At 39.5% G+C, this 20,894-nt stretch overlaps 1 protein-coding gene across 50 annotated transcripts in view; it reads left to right on the top strand.

Annotated features, from left to right (window-relative positions):
- Positions 1-20,894, top strand: part of ABI2 (abl interactor 2) — a gene marked incomplete at both ends in the record, with an annotated part of 113,273 nt that overhangs the window by 78,149 nt on the left and 14,230 nt on the right. For 13 of the 50 annotated variants that reach the window (XM_080689699.1, XM_080689696.1, XM_080689716.1 and 10 more), the window contains 2 exons: positions 5,685-5,843; positions 15,544-15,630. In XM_080689699.1, the coding sequence (XP_080545825.1) occupies positions 5,685-5,843; positions 15,544-15,630 (246 nt within the window). Of the gene's footprint in view, positions 1-1,197; positions 1,378-5,684; positions 5,844-15,543; positions 15,631-20,894 lie in introns of all 50 variants that reach the window. The other 37 variants (XM_080689727.1, XM_080689725.1, XM_080689708.1 and 34 more) reach the window with 4 other exon arrangements.

The raw sequence follows: 20,894 nt of genomic DNA, 5'->3' as shown, positions 1-20,894 counted from the left end.
CTGTGATCTGCCTGTCTCAGCCTCCTGAGTGCTGGAATAACAAGTGTGCACCCCCGCACCTGGCTTATACTGGGTTTTGATTCCAGGTCTTTATGTGTGCTTGGCAAGCAACTGACTGCTAAGCTAAGCCCCCAGCCTGAGGTGATATATTTTGAAATGTCATGATAAACATTTGTGGGTTTCTTTTTTTTTTTTTTTTGCAGTACTGGGGATGGAACACGGGGGCATTCTGTCTCCAAGCTATACCCCTAGACCTAATTTTTATTCTTTCTTTTGAAAGAGGATCTCTTTAAGTTTCTGAGGGCCTCACTAAGTAGCTGAGGCTGTCTGCAAACTGCGATCCTCTTTCTCCACCTCCCAATGCTGGAGTGCTGGGATTACAAGCGTGAGCCACCATGCCCAGTGTTTTTTTTTTTTTTTTCTTTTGTTTTTTTGCAGTACTGAGAATGAAACGCAGGGAAGTTCTACCTCTGAGCACACACTTGTAATCTCAGCATTTGGGAGGCTGAGATAGGAGGATCATGGTTTGTGGCCAGCCTCAGCTACTACTTAGTGAGGCCCTTTGCAACTTAGTGAGAGAGTTCCACAATAAAGAATAAAAAATAGGGCTGGGGTGTAGCTCAGCGGTAAAATGCCCCTGGCTTCCATCCCTAGTACTGCCAAAAAAAAAAAAAAAAAAAAAGAAAAGAAAAGAAAAGAAAAAAGTATGCAGGGAGCATTTTCAGATTAGTGGTTTTCAGGTTAAAAGGAAAAGTTTTGTTTTGTTTTTGTTTTTGCAATACTGGGAATGGAACCCAGAGTCATTCTATCTCCAAACTGCACCCTGGCCCTTTTTTTTATTCTTTATTTTGAAACAGGGTCTCACTGAGTTGCAAAGGGCCTCACTCGGTAGCTGAGGCTATCCGCGAGCTGTGATCCTCCTGTCTCAGCCTCCCAAATGCTGGGATTACAAGTGTGCGCCACTACACCCGGCTGGAAGGATTATTTTTAATGAATTAATCTGTTCATTGCCCTGAGCATCTTGAGTTATTTGCTGCACACATAGTAATCCGTACACAGCTTCATTCTGTTTTCTACATCTCTTTTTTTTGGTTAATGTTAAGCATGGAATATCTAACATTAAGTACCCTAATGCCTTTTCTAACCCTGCCTACAGTAACTGCCTAATTAATGCTGCTCTTACTCCTTTTCTCTCAGCCCCTGCTGGCTCTGCTGGCACCCCTCCCCTTCCTGCTACTTCTGCATCTGCCCCTGCCCCTCTTGTTCCTGCTGCTGTCCCCTCCTCCACTGCCCCAGAAGCTGCTGCTGGGGGTGCCCAGGCCCTTGCTGATGGCTTCACTTCTTCAGCTCCCCCTGCTTCCTCCAATCCCCCTGCAGGTGAGTACTGGCCGACTCATGGGCAGCAGGTCTAGTCATCTGGCCGTTCTCTTACCTGGAACTCCAGCCGTATGGGTGTCTTTGTATGTCTGCTTTGTGTGTTATATTAAAAATATAAAGAAGAATGTATTGAATAGAAAGTGGTTTGTGACCAAACATCAGAATTTTCTGAGAAAATCAGGATAAAGTTTCTTATACATGTTTCCAGTAGGGCTGCACAAATGAACCTTTTTTTATTACTTAGATTTAATTTATTAAAGATTTATGAATTTAGTATGTAGCTACCTTCTACACAGTTTTGAGAAGTTATTAGAAATTTGTTATAGGTTACATAACTAAAAAGAGAAGTTTATGGCAGTAATTTTGAAGTATGTTTTATGTGAAATGTTTTTTTATAACAAATTGAAAGCTTCTGTTATATGTATTTATAGTAGCACTGGAAACTCAGACTATGGACTTGTAAGGATTTCAGGTTAAAATTGTTGGGTGTTTTAGTGTTTTAAAATTGCAACCTAGGTCGGGCGTGGTGGCGCACGCTTGTAATCCCCGTACTTGGGAGGCAGAGACAGGAGGATCGCGCAGGTTCGAAGCCAGCCGCGTGCGTTGGCTTAGGAGACCCTGTTTCCAAATAAAAATGTAAAAATAGGTCTGGGAGTGTAGCCCGGAGGTAGAAGGGCTTCCAGGAACCCCAGTACCACCAAAAAAAAAAAAAAAAAAAAAAAAAAAAAAAAAAAAAAATTGCAACCTAGCTGGGCGAGGTGGCACACGCTTGTAATTGTAGCTTTGGGAGGTGCACAGGAGGATCTTAGCACTTGGGAGGCACGACAGCAGGGTTGCACAGGTTCGAGCGAGCCTCAGCTACTTTAGTGAGGCTCTCAGCAACTTAGTGAGACCCTGTTTCCAAATAAAATAGAAAATAAGTCTGGGAGTATAGCCCGAAGGTAAAAAGTCTCTGGGTTCCACTCCAGCACCACACACACAAAAGAAATTGCAACCTAATATCTGTTTTGATGGGGCAAGAGGTAAAGAGTCAATTACTAGAAAGTGCATTTGAATAGTTAATGTGATGCTGGTCAGTAACAAATCCTTATCTGTAATAGAATGTATATATCAGTGTAGTATTTTGCTATCCCCAGTACTAAAAAAAATGTTGCTTGTAAATAAAGTAGCTTCACAGAATACTCAGTTCTGCTTTCATAACCAGATGCTTACATCTTTAACATATTTTTTGGTACTCTGGATTGAACTTAGTGTCATTTTACCTTTGAGACGTACCCATTCTTTTTTTTTTTTTTTTTTGCCATACTGGGGATTGAACCCAGGGGCATTCTACCTCCGTGCTACACTCCTGGCCCTATTTTATTATTTTACTTTGAAACAGTGTCTCAGTAGGTTGATGAGAGTCTCACTACTTGCTCAGGCTCTCTTAGAATCTGAGACACAAGGATTACAGATTCAAGGCCAGCCTCAACAATTTAAGTGAGGCCTTCTACAACTTTGTGAGACCCTTTTTCAAATAAAAAATAAAATAGGACTGGGGGGTATACCTCAGATAGAATGTCCTTGGGTTCAATCTCCAGTGTCCACCCAAAAAGCAAAAAAGACGCTTAAAGCTAAATTTGATTCTGGATAGTGTTTTGTTTATAAGTATATAAACAAAAGCTTCCTGTAGTGCATTAATGTAAATATTTACTCTTTGTTGTTCTATATACAACTCTGTTAGGTCAGACTAGCTAGCAAATATAGAGATCTTGTTATGCTCTTCTGTCAGTAAAAATGTATCCTGAAGCTGGATGTGGCGGTGGCGCACGCTTGTAATCCAAGCATTTGGGAGGCTGAGATAGGAGGACCACAGTTTGAGGATAGCCTCAGCTACTACTTAGTGAGGCCCTTTGGTTAGTGAGACCCTGTTTCAAAATAACAAATAAAAATTAGGGTTGGGGGTGTAGTTGGAGGTAGAATGCTCCTGAATTCCATCCCTAGTACCGGGGGAAAAAAAAAAGTATCTTGAAATTGTCTACAAACCCAGGAAGGACAAATCACCCTGACTGAAAGTCAATGTTTTAGTAATTAAATGATAATTTAGTAACAGGTGCTTGGTTCATAGTGTTCAATAAACATTTTTAATGTGAGTGAATATAGTATTTTGAAAAATAAAAACAAGGTAAATGTCTTACTAACAAATTGTATCAATATACTTTCTCTTATCTAGTATCTTGGAGTCACCAATACTTTTCTTTCTGTTAAGGTATAATTTATATGAAATAAAATTTATCTTTTTTAGTATATGTGTTTGTGAGTTTTGGCAAATGTATACAGTCACATAACCACCACCACAACCAAGATACAGAACAGTTCTGTAATCTAAAGAATGTAGTTGATCCTCCTTTCACAGCCTCCCCAGCATTGGGATTACAGCGTGTGCCACCATGCCCGGCTAAGTGTTTTTAATGTAAAGATCCCAGGTTTGTATTAGTTAGGTATAGATTTCAGTACTAAAATGCTAATAATATATTTGTATCTAATGATTTAAATGACTTAAATGTAACTTTTAAGTAGTATTTTATTGCTGAGTGTAGTGGCGCATGCTTGTAATCCCCACACTTGGGAGACTGAGACAGGAGGATTGCATTGGTTTGAAGCCAGCTTCAGCTACTTAGTGAGGCTCTCAGCAACTTAGTGAGACCCTGTTTCCAAATAAAATATAAAATAGGTCTGGGAGCATAGCCTGGAGATAGAAAGCCCCTGGGTTCTACGCCCAGAACCACAAAAACAAACAAAAATAGTATTTTATTAGTTTGTATGTTTACTAAAAAATTGTTTACACAATTTTTTGGTGTGTGTGTGGTACTGGAGATAGAATGCAGGGGAATTCTACCTCTGAGCTACATCCCAGCCCTATTTTATTTTTTATTTTGAAACAGGGTCTATATTGCAGAGGGGCTCACTTGCTGAGGCCAGTTGCTGAACTTGGAATCCTCCTGTCTCAGCCTCCCAGGTACTAGCATTATGAGCATTCTCTACCATGCCCATCAGACTTTTCTGAAATATTTTAAACAAATATATTTGCTGCCAGGCGTGGTGGCGCACACTTGTAATCCCCGCGCTTGGGAGGCTGAGACAGGAGGATTGCACAGGTTCGAAGCCAGCCTCAGCTACTTAGTGAGGCTCTCAGCAACTTAGTGAGACCCTGTTTCCAAATAAAATATAAAAATAGGTCTGGGAGTATAGCCTGGAGGTAGAAAGCCTCTGGGTTCTACCCTCAGTACCACCAAAAAAAAACAACCTTAATTTTATCATTATTTTCATCATTAGTATTTTGGAATAAGACTGTGTATCAAACATTTTTTTTTTGCTTTCCCAGTGTCATTCTTAATCTTGTTTAGTTTCCATTGTTTAGTGGCTGTTTTTTTGGAGTGAGAGGGTGTAGTCTATTTTATGCTACTTTAACAGAATACTACGAGTGGATAATTTTTGCACAGTAGAATTTATTTGGTCCACAGTTCTAGAGACTGTGAATTCTAGTGTCAAGTGGCTGTGTCTGCTTATGGCCTTCTTACCGTGTCATATGCGGTGGAAGTCATCACAGAATGTGTGTGTGTGAGCGCGTGCGCACTGGGAATTGAACTCTGAACCCATTTTTGTGATAATTGCACTATTCATGAGGGCAAAATCCTCCCTCTTAACAGTATTTTCTTTCAACACCATTGCATTAGTGATTAAGTTTTCAAAACGTGAATTTTGGTGGACAACATTCAAACTGTAGCAGGGGCCATGCATTTTAATTGCGTGATTTTGGAACTCCATCAAATGATTGGTTTAACAAAATCATAATATTGATTGGTAATTTATTTAGGTGTAGTTTTTTCAAATTTAATCATGTTTTATTTGATTTACTGTTAAATAATTTGATATAATGCCCTTTGAGCAATAACTTATTTTGCATTGTTTTTGAGTAGCAAACCAATTAGCTAAACATTATCATCTTTAATACTTGTATTAAGATTTGAGCAGTGTATATAAAGTATTTTATTATCTGAGGTCATATTCTTTTTGGGTGTGTGTGTGTGGCACTGGGAATTGAACTCTGAGGCATACTACCTTTGAGCTATATCCCCAGCCCAGTTTTATTTCTTATTGGAAACAGGGTCTCTTTAGGTTGATGAGAGTCTCACTACTTGCTGAGGCTGTCCTCAAACCTGCAATCCTCCTGTCTCAGCCTTGCAAGTATTGAGATTACAGACGTGCTCCACCATGTCCGGTTTGAGTTCATATTCTTTTAACATTTTGTTCTCTTCCTTTTCCAGGTCATCCTGTTCAGTTCTACAGCATGAATAGGCCTGCCTCTCGCCATACTCCCCCAACAATAGGGGGCTCTTTGCCCTATAGACGCCCTCCTTCCATAACTTCACAAACGAGCCTTCAAAATCAGATGAATGGAGGACCTTTTTATAGCCAGAATCCAGGTTAGATATTGTTTTGCATTTTATGAAATGTATCTAATTAAAATTTTTGTAAAACACTGGGTGTGGTGTCGCACGCTTGTAATCCCTGCGCTTGGGAGATGGAGACAGGAGAATCATCACGCAGGTTCGAAGCCAGATGCACTGGCTTAAGAGACCCTGTTTCCAAATAAAAATATAAAATAGGTCTGGGAGTGTAGCCCGCAAGTAGAAGGGTTTCCAGGAACCCCAGTACCACCAAAAAAAAAAAAAAAAAAAAAAAAAAAAGTAAATAAAAACCATTTAATTCTAAACAATTAGCACATGGTAGGTGATTTGTACTATTTGGTAATACTAGGCTTCTAATAATGCTATATCTTCTAATCTCTCTCTTAAAAATCAGTACTTGATTTCCTCATAAAGTTGTAGAACTTGATTTTTATGAACAGAATGTAGTAGTGGTTATTTGCTTTTAAAAATAATACTATGGGGATGTGAGGGTTATCTGGCTGTGACATCTGTCACCCCATTGATTGCCCAGGTTGATTCAGCTGATCTGGCTGGCTAGGTGGGCGTCCCCTTCCTTCCTCACTATTCCATGTGCATCCCTCTCAAAGCTGTGTGCTTGGTTGAAGAGGACGACCTTCCCCAAATAGAGGAGGACTGGTCTTTGGCTAAGGGTATACGAGTAGCTGTGCTCCTCTGCTAGAACCTCCAAGCAATCCCTCAAGGTCCATTTGTAGGAGAATGTAGCATGGTCAAGCTTCCAAGACTCCAGACACATGAGGCGCTGCATGTGGCAGTCTGCCTTTCTTAAAAAAACAAAAGCAAGCAAACAAAAAAAATAATATTATGGATTTGGAGGTAGAGTGCTTACCTAGCATATGCATGGTTAAGAGTTTGATATCCAGCACTGATAAAAAGTGAACATTAGGCTGGGCGTGGTGGCGCACGCTTGTAATCCCCGCGCTTGGGAGGCGGAGACAGGAGGATCGCACAGGTTCGAAGCCAGCCGCGCTGGCATAAGACACCCTGTTTCAAAAATATAAAATAGGTCTGGGAGTGTAGCCCGGAGGTAGAAGGGCTTCCAGGAACCCCAGTACCACCACCAAAAAAAAAAAAAAAAAAAAAAGTGAACATTATTTCTTTTATTTCTTTTTTATTTTTTTGTTTTGATTTTTTGGTGGTACTGGGGGTGGTACCCAGAGGCTTTCTACCCCCGGGCTATACTCCCAGACCTATTTTATATTTTATTTGGAAACAGGGTCTCACTAAGTTGCTGAGAGCCTCACTGAGTAGCTGAGGCTGGCTTCGAACCTGTGCGATCCTCCTGTCTCAGCTTCCCAAGCGCAGGGATTACAAGCGTGCGCCACCACGCCCGGCTAACATTATTTCTTTTATATTCATTGAGAAGTTGGGTAGACACAAGCTGCTTTATTCTAAGTAATTAAACTATCTTATTCACTTCTTGTACCAACCTCTGATGGGAAAGCTAGGACTTGAAGAAATTTGCCCAAAGATCAAAATATAGTAATTATATTATACACATAGTAAAACTAATCTGTCACATGTTTAATGCCATACATCATGATTATTTTGCTTATTTCCTGGAGAAGGCAAGAGTAAATATTAGACATGGTATATCAACTTACTATGTTTTTCTTGATTTTTGGTCAATAAGCCTATGTGAAAACACCTGTGATATTAGGAGACAATTCATTCCATCTTTGATAAGGCTTTACTTTCATAGAGCTGAAATTTGTCTCCTTTGACTACTGCCTATTGGTGAAACTTTAGTTACTAGCCTTTGGAATCTTGCAAAAGAAAGAAATTTGATCCTTTTTTTACATGAACATTTATAATATAAAGACCACTTTTATATTTTTCTTTCTTTTCTTGTGTTACTGGGGATTGAACCGAGCAAGGGACATTCTATCTTCAAGCTACACCCTCTTCTCTATTTTTATTTTGAAACAGTCTCACTAGTTTGAGAGTCTCATGACTTTCTGAGGATGGCTTTGAACCTGTGATCCTCCTGTCTAAGCCTCCCAGGCACTGGGGTTATCATAATCAAATGTAAACTAAGACTCATTTTCGTATGTATTTTACATTACATATGAAACTAAGGCCAAGGTAATAGCCTAGGGTGTGTGTGTGTGTGTGTGTGTGTGTGTGTGTGTGTGTGTGTGTGTTTCTGGGGATGGAATCCAGGGACATTCTACCTCCAAACTACTCCCATAACCCTAATTTTTATTCTTTATTTTGAAACCGGGTCTCACTGAGTTGCAAAGGGCCTCACTAAGTAGCTGAGGCTGTCCGTGAACCATAATCCTCTTGTCTCAGCCTCCCAAATGCTGGGATTACAAGCATGTACCACCACACCTGGCTATTTTTAATTTTTGACAAAAGGCCTCGATAAGTTGCTGAGCCTGGCTGCTAGCCTGTGTTTCTCCTTTCTCACCCTTCTAAGTATTGAGGTTACAAGTGTGTACCACCACACTCTGCTTATTTAATACATTTTATTTTTTATTTTTTTATTTTTATTTTTTTGGTGGTACTGGGGTTCCTGGAAACCCTTCCACCTCTGGGCTACACTTCCAGACCTATTTTATACTTTTTATTTTTTGGAAACAGGTCTCTTAAACCAGCATGGCTGGCTTCGAACCTGCGCGATCCTCCTGTCTCTGCCTCCCAAGCGTGGGGATTACAAGTGTACGCCACCACGTCTGGCTATTTAATACATTTTAAATATGTATTTTAGAACCCGGGCGTGGTGGCGCAAGCTTGTAATCCCAGCATTTGGGAGGCTGAGACCGGAGGATCGCGGTTCACAGACAGCCTCAGCTACTTAGTGAGCCCCTCTGCAACTCAGTGAGACCCGGTTTCAAAGTAAAGAACAAAAAATAGGCAGGGGCTGTAGCTTGGAGGTAGAATGCCCCTGGGTTCCATCCCCAGACACACACACGCACAAAAAAATGTAGTTTAATACTTTATCTTTGTAAATTTGATTCAGATACTTGAAAGTATATGTTTAAGTAGAAATGGACCCTACTTTATGGAGTGGTTTTAACAAAATTATTTCATTCTTATGGAAAACAAATGAATTGGGCTTGTTGGGCTTTTAGTAAGTGTGAGATAATTTAGTTATGATTTTGTTTTCTGTACTCCTTTGTATTAAATTCTGTCTTTTCCAGGGATTTGGTAACTCTTTAAAGAGGGCAACTGAAGGTTGGTAGTTGATTAATTAAAGTGCTTTTTCTAGACTAAAATGTTTTACTAAATATTTATTTATTTAATTATTTGTGTCCTGACCATTGAACCCAGGGGCATTCTACCTCCGAGTTACACCCCCAGCAGCCCGATTTTTATTCTTTATTTTGAAACAGGGTTTCACTGAAAGTAGCAGAGGACCTCAGTGAGTAGCTGAGGCTGGCCACAAACCCCGATCCTACTGGCTCAGCCTCTCAAGTACTGGGATTATAAGCATGTGTCACCATGCCTGGCTCCCTAAGTCATGTTTTTTGTTTTTGTGGAGTTTTTTGGGGCGTGGGGGTTGCTGGTGATCAAATCTATAGCCTTGTAAGTGGTAGGTGGGTGCTATTCCCCCTAGTCATACCTCCAGCTCTTTTTGTGAGGCTTAATACTTTGAAAGCCTGTGTTTTTTATTTTCTTCAAAAAATTATTATGTGTTATTTTCTTCAGAATATTATATAAGTAATTTTGTATCTTCTATGATCCTACCATTCTTCCTTTTTTCATATTTAACGTGAGAAAATTTCATGCTTTCTCAGGTAGCCAATTCTCTCACTTAATAAAATGATGTGTATGTGTTTTATTAGCCTATATTTTGCAATTGGAGTCTTGCTTTGGATTTGTGCTTCCAAAGAAGTGCGTTGACAAGTCATTAGGACTCTGTGAGATGGAAATCTAGCAAACCTGTTACTAATGTACAATTGGGTTTGAGTTTGAAAAGGGCATTAGAACAAAGGACTTAAAAAATGGAATATTCAAAGCCGGGCGTGGTGGCGCACGCTTGTAATCCCCGTGCTTGGGAGGCAGAGACAGGAGGATTGCGCAGGTTCGAGGCCAGCCGTGCTGGCTTAAGAGACCTTGTTTCCAAATAAAAAAGAAGTATAAAATAGGTCTGGGAGTGTAGCTTGGAGGTAGAAGGGCTTCCAGGAACCACAGGACCACCAAAAAAAAAAAAAAAAAAAAAAAAGGGAATATTCAGTATATGTCAAATCCTAGGATCACAGTAATTGTTTTGCAATGCAATTATTTTAGAAATAAGTTACTAAAAGGAATGTTTTAATAATGCACAATAGAAAACTCTTTAATTCTTATTGTTTTTTTTCTTTCTAAAAATTTTTTTTTTTGCAGTACTGGGGATCAAACTCAGTCTTTTACACATGCTAAACAGCTACTGTACCATTACTGAGCTATGTCCTGAGGCCCCTGCCCCCTTATTTTTGGTACTGGGGATTGAATCCAGGGGCAATCTACCACTGAGTTCTAAACCAACCTTTTTATTTGTTATTTTGAAACAGGGTCTAGTTGCAGAAGGCCTTGATAGGTTGTTGATGTTGCCCTGGAACCTGCGATACTCCTGTTTCAGCCTTCCAAGTACTGGGAGTATTGGCCTGTGCCACCATGTTAGGCCCTAGCACATTTTATTTTATTTTGCAGTAGAGTCTTGTTAAGTTGTTCATACTAGCCTTGAACTTGCAATCCTCCTTTCCGGCCTTGGAGTAGCCGGGATAGTAGGCATGTGTCACCTCACCTGGCTTCTTATTGTTTCTTAATCTAATCAGCTAATGGAAGTAGAATGGTGCTTGGTTATTCATATTGTAAGCAGCGAGGAGAGTAATATTATCCCATAGGGCTAATTACAAGTTAATGGTGTTTTCTTTAAACATAAATATGAAGCACCTTGGTGGTCAGATTATTCATGTCTACATATATGTATTGGTGTTTATGCATTTACAAACACAGAAACCTAGTTTGGTAAGGCATCAATAATGTGGTATTTAAGTACAAAGGCCTTTATTGTAAAATAGCTTATATTTTACTGATAAAGTTTCATTTGTTCATTCATTCATTTTTATTGGTGCATTGTAGTCATACATTTTAATAGAGTATAAGATGGTAGAGGCATACACGCACACATCATTAATTTAGCCCTTCCCCAGTTCCCACTCCATTTACTCCCTCCCACTGCTCATATTTGGCTTAGTGATTGACTTTGGTATGTTTGTGAATGTACATCTTATACATTTGGGAAGATAAAGTTTCTTACAACAGAGCTTTTTTTAAAAAAAATCCAATTTATAAAGTGGATATCGGTTTCAAGAAATTTGACTATAGTTATATAAGCTAGCGGGATTTCTGGGTATAGTGTGTGCTGTTTTACAAATGAAAATGTCAGGCTTTATTTCTCTTTAATGCTACTTTTAAAAAGAACATTAAAAAATGTTGGGATGGTGATATTGCAAAAGGAAACCAAATCACATCTCCAAATGATGATTCAAGTTAGAGCATTATCATGAATCTCTACAAGAATACAGCCATGATGGGGCTCTCACAGAATATAAATAAGGAACAGTAGCAAGAAGCTGCTTTTGAATCTTTGAATCTTATTTTAGGCAGTTTTAGAGTTTGTTAGGGAATGTTTAGGGAAGACAAAAAGCAAGAAAACAACTGAAAAGTGTAAATGTAGCCTCAGATTATCAAGTAAGCTAAGTAGACCCTTTACACTGACAAATTAAGTCAGGCATGGTGTCACATATATTTTCAGTACTAGAGGGGCTAAGACAATAGAGGGGCTAAGACAAGAAGACAAGGAGGATCCCAGGTCCTAGACCAGCTCCAGCAACTTAGCAAGACTCTCATCAACCTAGCAAGAACATGTCCCCCCCCCCCAAAAAAAAAATGCTGGCAAAGATATCTTGGACATAGAATGCTCCTGGGTTCTATCCCCAGCACCATCAAAACAAAACAAAAACCCACAAATTATATTTTTAAGTTATGTAGATTAACCTGCTGAATTTTCTTAGCCTTGTATCATATGATTTTTTTTTTTAATTTGGAAAAACAAATGATCCAATTTGTTTATCAGAATGACTCAATTCTGTTAAACCTGAGACTGCTGGGCTGATAATTATTTAGTTAACCAGAGTCAGTATATACAGAAAAATTCCTCTTACTGATTATTTAAGTATGTTTTAAAATCCTCTTATGTTCTAAATTACTATTTTTGGAAAATACCTCATTCTTAAATTGCTTATAGGCTGAGATAGAAGGATCCCAGGTTTGAGGCTAGTCTCTACAACTTATTGAGATCCTCCCTCAGTAACTTAATTTGATTTTTCCCCTCTTTTTGGTGGTACTGGAATTTTACATGGTCCCCCCAAAATATGCTTTGTTATACTAGTTAATTTTGGCCACCAAGTTGAATGTTTGGGTAAGAAAATAGGATTTGGGGTAGGTTCTGTAAACCCTAAGTTGCTGAGGGTCTTGTGAAGCTGCTGAATTTGCCCGCGAACCTGCGAGCCTCTTGTTTCAGCTTCCGAAGTACTAAGATTACAGGTGTGTACCACCATACCCCACCTAACCGAATTTTTAACATGCTCTAGGAGTAACTTTGAAAAAAAAAAAAAACTTCTTTCAAAGTAATTTGTTTAAGAAAGATCTAGGGTTAATTTTACCCTGGCTGCTTTTGGTGAACCTCTTAAGAGTGCTTTTAAAAGCACTGTGGTTTCAGATCTGGCAAAGAAGTCTTATTCACCTTAAAAAGATAATATACTGGACATACTCATAAATTAAACATTTAATTAATCTCAGAGGCATTCTACCTCCGAGCTACACCCCCAGCCCTGTATTTTTTATTCTTTATTTTGAAACAGGATCTCACTGCGTTGTGAAGGGCCTAAGTAGCTGAGGCTGGCTGGGAACCACGATCCTCCTGTCTCAGCCTCCCAAATGCTGGGATTACAAGCTTGCGCCACCACACCCAGCTGGGAAAAACCATATTAAAGTTATCTTTTGAAGAAAGGAAGCAATTGGGGGGGGGGGTTACTGCTATCTTTTATATGTACATATTTTCAAGATTTTCTAATTCTTCTCTTTACTATTATTATGTTCTTCCTGCATCAATTTACAGCATCAACTCTCTTGCTACTGATGACTACTAATCCTATACACCTTTTGACTTTTTTTATATAAACCCAACTCAAATATTCCCATTGCCTCCCATATCTATCTTCAGTGGCCTTTGTACGTCTTATTTATTGTATCATCATCATCTCTCTGCCCTGCTTTCTTACCAGTCTGCTCTGCCTACTGTTTGCTTACTAAGGTTAATAATGTATTTGCTGGCTTCTTCACCTTCATTATCATGAGGCTAAAAATTAAGATTCACCTGTGTCCTGTGTTAGCTAAATCATTAGTTACCCGGTATTCTCTTTCCACATGGTTATTTAGTTCTTTTTATTTCTAGAAACTGCCTTGATTTATTATGTGGCAGGCCCTGGGTGCCGAGGTCCAGCCCTAGCAAGAGTCGAGGTTCGTGTGTTGGTGAGAAAAGAGCCGAGGTCGAATGAGAGAAGAGCTGTCACACGAGATTAGATTTAAGCTTCTCCATTTTATTCAGGATTTGTTACAATTTTTATACTTTCTTTTTGGGCAGAAAAGCAAGGGCATAGTCATGCAAGCAGAATCTCCAAGGGCAGGAAAAGTTATTGTTTACAGACTTCAGGGCAGGGTGTCAGACATTTAATAATCATAGTATGCCTTCACTTCACAAGGCTGACTCAAACTTAATCTTATACATTGGCCCAAACTAAGGTCAGTTTGAACTTAATGTTTCGTCCAAACTTTATCCTTGGGAAAGAATCACTGCTGTCTGAGTCTCTCACAAGCCGCTGCCCATCAGTTTTAGTTATAATGCTTATACATAAAGTTCCAATTACACATATTAATTCAAATAATCCTAAAATAATGTTTTGAAAAAAGAAATGCTAAACATACTTCATGGGGGATCTACGCCGTTGCGGATCCCCTGATCGAGCTTTCTCAAGATCTGCATGAGATGCTGTAGCACCTGGGCTAATTCATTGTCTTTTTAAAAAGTTTTTGCAAACACTATGTGAAATAGGCTGAGTAATTTCTTTTTCATATGACATGTGTGGATTAGACTTACAAAAGTTATTTGACATGCCATCCAAACATAAGGAAATGGTAGATCAGGGGTTTGAGGTGGAGTGACTTTAAAAACTGTCTCTTGGGGTGCCTCTTCTCACTTATGAGGTGGCCCACATTTTTTTGAGTATGTATTTCTTACCTAAAAAAATCTTTGTCTATGTCTCTGAAAAAAATAAAAACCAATCTCTTGAGGCTGGGGGTGTTTCTTAGTGCTTTTTAAGAGTGCTTGCCTAGCATGCTCAAAGCCCTGGATTCATTACCAGCACTGAAAACAAAACAAAGCAACAACAAAAAACAACCAGGAAACAAAACAAAAACTCAGACTCAAGTCTCTTTCCACTAACCACTCTTTTTCTTGCCTATTTCCTGTGCACCTGCTCATCCTTTGGGGTGTTTTTACTTCCATTCTAGGGTTTCTTACGTAGCCATGTGGAGGCGTTTCTGGCCTTGTGAGCTGGTCTTGCGCTCTTACGCCTTCATGTCTGCCTCACCTGGGTTTCAGCTGGTCTTTCTTTCCCCCCTTGAAGAGAGAGCGAACGCTCTCTCTTCAAGTGCACACTCAGAGGCCATTTCTGTGGAGCGTTACTCTCCACCACCACCACTCTCTCCAGGGATTGCTACAAATATTACTGGGTTAAGAGGAAATTTTCTTTTTCTTGTTCCCAACTGGGATGTGATCTCTTAGCAGAAATTCATTAATATATTTAGTTTTATTAATCTTAACTCTTAACTTGTAGCTAAAAAGTTTTTTGTCTTTATAATAAACTATGCACACCACACTTTATACCATTCATAAAGTAACTATAGAGTTAATCTTGTAGAATTGTTTGAATACATCTGGCTTATTGTGCATTTGTAGAGGTTAGGCATTTGTTGAAGGCTTACTTGTGCTAGGCATTCTGCCAGGTATTGGAGACAGAGAAACACCTTGGGGAGAAGAGTGGAATAATTTGAATAAGACCAGCCATTTTCTGTAAAGTCAAAACATAGCAATGAGTTGGAATTATAAAACATTGTAATAACAGCACCTGACTCTCAGTGAAAGGTTTTGATGCTGGCTTAATTAAATGAAGAACCAATTAATTTACCTGTTGTCGAAGTCATAAAAAGTACAGATTTAGGATGTTGGGATGTAATATTTTTCTCCTTTATTGACAAACATTTAAACTTGTGACCATCAAGGTAAAATTTCAGAAAACCAAACTTCATGGTAATCTGCAGAAGTTCTATCTTTGAGAAGGCCTGTCTTAATCAAAATAAAAAATAAATTGCCATTATGTATTAGAGTAAATCTATGTCTGATAAATGCTTCCTGTTATAATTTTTCAAAACTTACTAAAACTCCCTTAATACATTGGTTTTTTTTGTTAATGAGTTTTCCCTCAAAAGAGGATACTTAAAATATATTATAAAATGTTTGCAAAGTGTGGTTTTCTTCCTTTATGTTTGCTTTATTGTATTATCCTTTCCTTTTAATGTGACTTGCCCTTACCCCTTATCCTCCACACCTTTTTTGTTTTTGCAGTATCTCTTGCTCCTCCTCCTCCCTCCATCCTACAGGTAACTCCTCAGTTACCTTTAATGGGATTTGTGGCCAGAGTCCAAGAAAATAGTAAGTTTGTGTCTTCTTTATGCTGTAGATCAGATTATAGGCATAAAATGTCATTTATATATGATTGACTGAATAGTCATTCATCCACTGGTACTTCAGATATTTTAATATTATGATTAAGTCATTGTATGAATGGCTAGTGGGGATGATAAAATAGTTTAAGATGAAACTCTGAAGCCAGGTGCAGTGGTGCATGCCTGCAGTTTCATTGCTTGGGAGGCTAAGGTACAAGGATTGCAGGTTTGACACCAGCCTGAGCAACTTAGTGATACCCTCAGCAACCTATTGAGACCCTATTTCAAAACAAAAATTAAAAAAGGGCTGGGAGTATAGCTTAGAGTTAAAATGCCCCTGAGTTCAATCCCCAGTACCATTAAAAACAAAAAAACAAAAAACAAACACAAAGGCCGGGCGTGGTGGCGCACGCCTGTAATCCCCGCACTTGGGAGGCAGAGACAGGAGGATCACGCAGGTTCGAAGTCAGCCGTGCTGGCTTAAGAGACCCTATTTCCAAATAAAAGATATAAAATAGGTCTGGGAGTGTAGCCCGGAGGTAGAAGGGCTTCCAGGAACCCCAGTACCACCAAAAAACAAAACAAACCAAAAAAAAACCCCACCACCACTAACACTAAAAACCACAAAATAATTCTTGTAAAGATAAGACAAATAAATATAAAATATTGCATATATAAGAAAGATTACATCTAACTGAGGAGATACTTTCTCTTTTTTTTTTTTTTTTTTTTTTTTTTCCAGCACCAAGGATGGTACCCTGGGGCATTCTACCTCCAAGCTATACCACCAGCCCTATTTTTTTTCTTTATTTTGAAACAGGGTCTCCCTGAGTTGCAAAGGGCCTCATTAAGTATCTGAGACTGTCCGTGAACCGCAATCCTCCTGTCTCAGCCTCCCAAATGCCGGGATTACAAGCATGCGCCACCACACCTGGCCTGAGGAGACTTTTAATCACCCAATATCTCATCTTTTTCTCTGGGTTGCTCGGATAGGTGGTTCTTATATTTTAGGAGTATTGTAGGTGGGCTGAGAAGCTCTCTCCAGTTCTGTTATTCCAGGTGTAAGAAGGGCCACACTACGTTAGGGCCCAGAGGACCAAGCTGCCACTTTATGTCTGAGGACGCCTCATAGAGGTAACAAATTTACCTTGGTTTATAAAGGTCTGGTGTGAAGCCAGATGGAATAAGATAACAGATTTTATTGCATGTTGCGTCTTCTGGTAAAGGTTGAAAGCAGCTCAGGAGACTTATATCTACAAATCCAGGAGACCTGTGTTAGCATTCGGTGTGGGGTTACCGTCGCAGAAACCAGTACGCAGTCCTTGTGAGCAGTCTGCTAAGGAGCCACGTCACAGTCTTTACGACTGCACGATGCATGTGGGAACTGAAACCAAGGGAATTACAGTTGACCCTTGAACAACACAGGTGTGAACTCATAGGTCCACTTTATACATGGCCTTTTTTTTCAGATTTGTGACAAGAATTTGTAGATAACCACATATCCTAGAAATATTGAAAAAAATTATGAAAAGGTGAGATATATCTGAATGCATAAGATGCATATGGATAATTATCACTTTCTATCAAAATATACACAATTATGAAAAACTAAAAATTATCAAAACTTAGGCATAAAAGCACTCAGACCATATATGGCAATCATCCAAAGTTCAGAGAAATGTAAACAAACTTAAAAGATGCAGTATTAATTCATAAGGGCATATGCATAGTGATACTTTACTACTGTAAGAATTTTGTAACTAGCCGGGCGTGGTGGCGCACGCTTGTAATCCCCGCACTTGGGAGGCTGAGACAAGGAGGATCGCACAGGTTCGAAGCCAGCCTCAGCTACTTAGTGAGGCTCTCAGCAACTTAGTGAGACCCTGTTTCCAAATAAAAATATAAAATAGTTCTGGGAGTATAGACCGGAGGTAGAAAGCCCCTGGGTTCCATCCCCAGTACCACCAAAAAAAAAAAAAAAAAAAAAAGAATTTTGTAACTGACTTCTGTTGTAGTTGAGAACTCAAATGTCTCGAGTATCTGCTTAAAAGATTATGTTTCAGCCGGGTGTGGTGGCACACATTTGTAATCCCCCGCGCTTGGGAGGCAGAGACAGGAGGATCGCGCAGGTTCGAAGCCAGCCGCGCGTGCTGGCTTAGGAGACCGTTTCCAAATAAAAATGTAAAAATAGGTCTGGGAGTGTAGCCCGGAGGTAGAAGGGCTTCCAGGAACCCCAGTACCACCAACACACACACACACACACACACACACACACACACACACACACACGCACACACACAGACAAAGGTTATGTTTCTTCATGAGCGAATGCTTCTTCCAGTGAGTTGTGTATCACAGTAAAAAATGCTTTTATGCATCTCAGGTTTATATTTTCTCTTATATGGTTCACTATTTGTAGTTGAGCTTTCGAGAGTCAAGAGTTAAATGTGGACTGTCAAGGGTGGGTGGGTGGGTGGACTCCAGCTCCCATGTTGTTCAGGGGTCAGCTGTACATTAAGATGTAATGTCATTAGGCAGAAGTGGCCCATGTGTGGGTGTCTGAACAAGGGGGAGTCACTGATGGGAAGGCTTTCAGTTTGCTGCTTAGGATTCCTTGGAATGGGCAGTTCCAGCAGTAGGGTGAAAGCTCTAGGAGAGCGAGGACTTTGCCCGTTTTGTTTGCTGGCTGTTTCTCTGTCACTTAGAAAAGTGTCTCACACACAGCAGGCACTTCTGCTCCCTCCTTTATTATGCTTCTATAGCAAACTAAGTGTCCTTTCTCTATCAGCTTCTTATATGATTATTATTCTTCTTATTGGAGATTGAGCCCAAATGCATTCTACCTCTGAGCTATATCTCCAGTCCATTTTATTTTTTATTTTGAAATAAGGTCTCTCAATTTCTGAGGATGTCCTTCAGTCTCTCAAGTACTATAATTACAGGCATGATCCTCTGTACCTTAATATTTTTTATATTTTAAGATGCTTTTTGCATTTTAAAGTGGTTAAAATCTAGTCTTCTTGGCCTATTGGCTCAGTGTCCCTTTCAGATACCTTTGCATTTCTATTTGTCTAGAGAATTTTAGATGTTTTCTTACATTTAAGAACTATTTTCACACTGGGCGTGGTGGCGCAGGCTTGTAATCCCCATGCTTGGGAGGCAGAGACAGGAGGATCGCACAGGTTCAAAGCCAGCTGCGCTGGCTTAAGAGACCCTGTTTCCAAATAAAAAGTATAAAATAGGTCTGGGAGTGTAGCCTGGAGTGTAGTCTGGGAGTGTAGAAGGGCTTCCAGGAACCCCAGTACCACCAAAAAAAAAAAAAAACAAAAAAAAAACAACAACAACAAAACCCCCAAAACAACAACAACAACAACAAAAAAAAAACTATTTTCTTTGGGAGGCTGAATCAGAAGGATCACACAGGTCTGAAGCCAGCTACTTAGTGAGGCTCTCAGCAACTTAATGAGACCCTGTTTCCAAATAAAATATAAAATAGGTCTGGGAGTATAACCTGGAGGTAGAAAGCCTCTGGATTCCACCTCCAGTACTACAAAAAAACAACAACAACAACAACAAAAAAGAACTATTTTCATTATACAATCATGTAGAGTTCATGTTTTTAAAATTATCCTGTTCTTTTGGTTTTTTTGTGACCTCCATTTTCAGAGAGAAAATGCCTTCTCAGCTGGTCCAGTATATACCTAGTGCAGCCGTTCTGTGGGATAGAACGTCACTGTTCCCTACTTTTTAAATTTTTTTCTGCTGGCTGGGTATATAGGCACACGCTTGTAATCACAGGACTTGGGATGCTGAAATAGGAGGATCTCAGGTTCAAGGCCAGCCTCAGCAACTTTTAGTGATACTCTTAGCAACATAATGAGAACCTCTTTCAAAATAAAAAGGGCTGGAAGTTTAGCTCAGAGGTAAAATGCCCTGGCGATGAATCCCCAGTACCAAAATAATAAAGGTAAAATTTCTGCTGCATTGAAACGGCACCAAAATAGAAAAGGATTTAATCAGAAAATTGATATTGAAGGACTTTTCATTGTTGGTTCTATTTTATATATCCATGTAAGATGGAAAGTTGAAGCATCATTAGAGTCAAAGAAATTTTCTCCCATCACAAATTGTGTGTAATCACATTGATTAATGAATGTGAATTAATGATAGTCAGTTGAATAATTCCCCAGAAGGTTTTCTTTTTACTATCCTCATGTGTGTGCACTTGGAGAATTCTACCAGTCATTTGTTCATACGTTTGTGAGATGATATTATCATTCTAAACAAAGCCAGATCTTGAAGCTGACATTGAAGATTAATCAGTCAGACAGAAATATTTATATTGAAACTAAAAGGTTTTCGTTCAAAACAAAACTAGATTTGAAAGTTGAATAGGAGCCAGGTGTGGTGGCTCATGATAATCCCAGCATTTGGGAGGCTGAGACTGGAGGATCACGGTTCACAGAAGCCTCAGCTACTTAATGAGGCCTTTGCAACTCAGTGAGACCCTGTTTCAAAATAAAGAATAAAAAATAGGGCTGGGGGTGTAGCTCGGAGGTAGAATGCCCCAGGGTTCCATCCCCAGTACTGCAAAAAAGCAAAAAGAAAAACAAAACAAAGTTGAAGCTGGGCGTGCTGGCACACACTTGTAATCCCAGCATTTGGGAGGCTGAGACAGGAGGATCTGGGTTCGCGGACAGCCTCAGCTACTTAGGGAGGCAATTTGTAACTCAGTGAGACTCTGTTTCAAAAATAAAGAATAAAAAATTGGGCTGGGGGTATAGTTTGGAGGTAGAATGCCCCTGGGTTTCATCCCCAGTACCCCCCCAAAAGTATTTTGAAGCTGGGCGTGGTGGCGCACGCTTGTAATCCCCGCTCTTGGGAGGCAGAGACAGGAGGATCACGCAGGTTCGAAGCCAGCTGCGCGTGCTGGCTTAGGAGACCCTGTTTCCAAATTAAAAAAAAATATATATATATATAAAATAGGTCTGGGAGTGTAGCCCAGAGGAAGAAGGGCTTCCAGGAACCCCAGTACCATTCCCCCCCCAAAAAAAGTATTTTGAAGCAGTATGTTATTTGTTTTCACTAGTAATTAGTGAAAGTTGCAAAGTTTGTAGACCTATCAAAATGTTTTATGAATATACTTCCAGAAGTACTGTTGTAATTTAATGTTATTTAAGTAATGACTACCAGTTTAAGACTTACGAATGTCTTAAGTAGATGACTAAAACATATATCTTTATATCTTTT

This window comes from Muscardinus avellanarius (genome assembly GCF_963383645.1).
Source record: "Muscardinus avellanarius genome assembly, chromosome: 2".
In the NCBI taxonomy this organism is placed as follows: domain Eukaryota; kingdom Metazoa; phylum Chordata; class Mammalia; order Rodentia; family Gliridae; genus Muscardinus; species Muscardinus avellanarius.
Note: the sequence above shows the minus strand (reverse complement) of the source record. Positions and strands in the feature narration are given on the sequence as shown.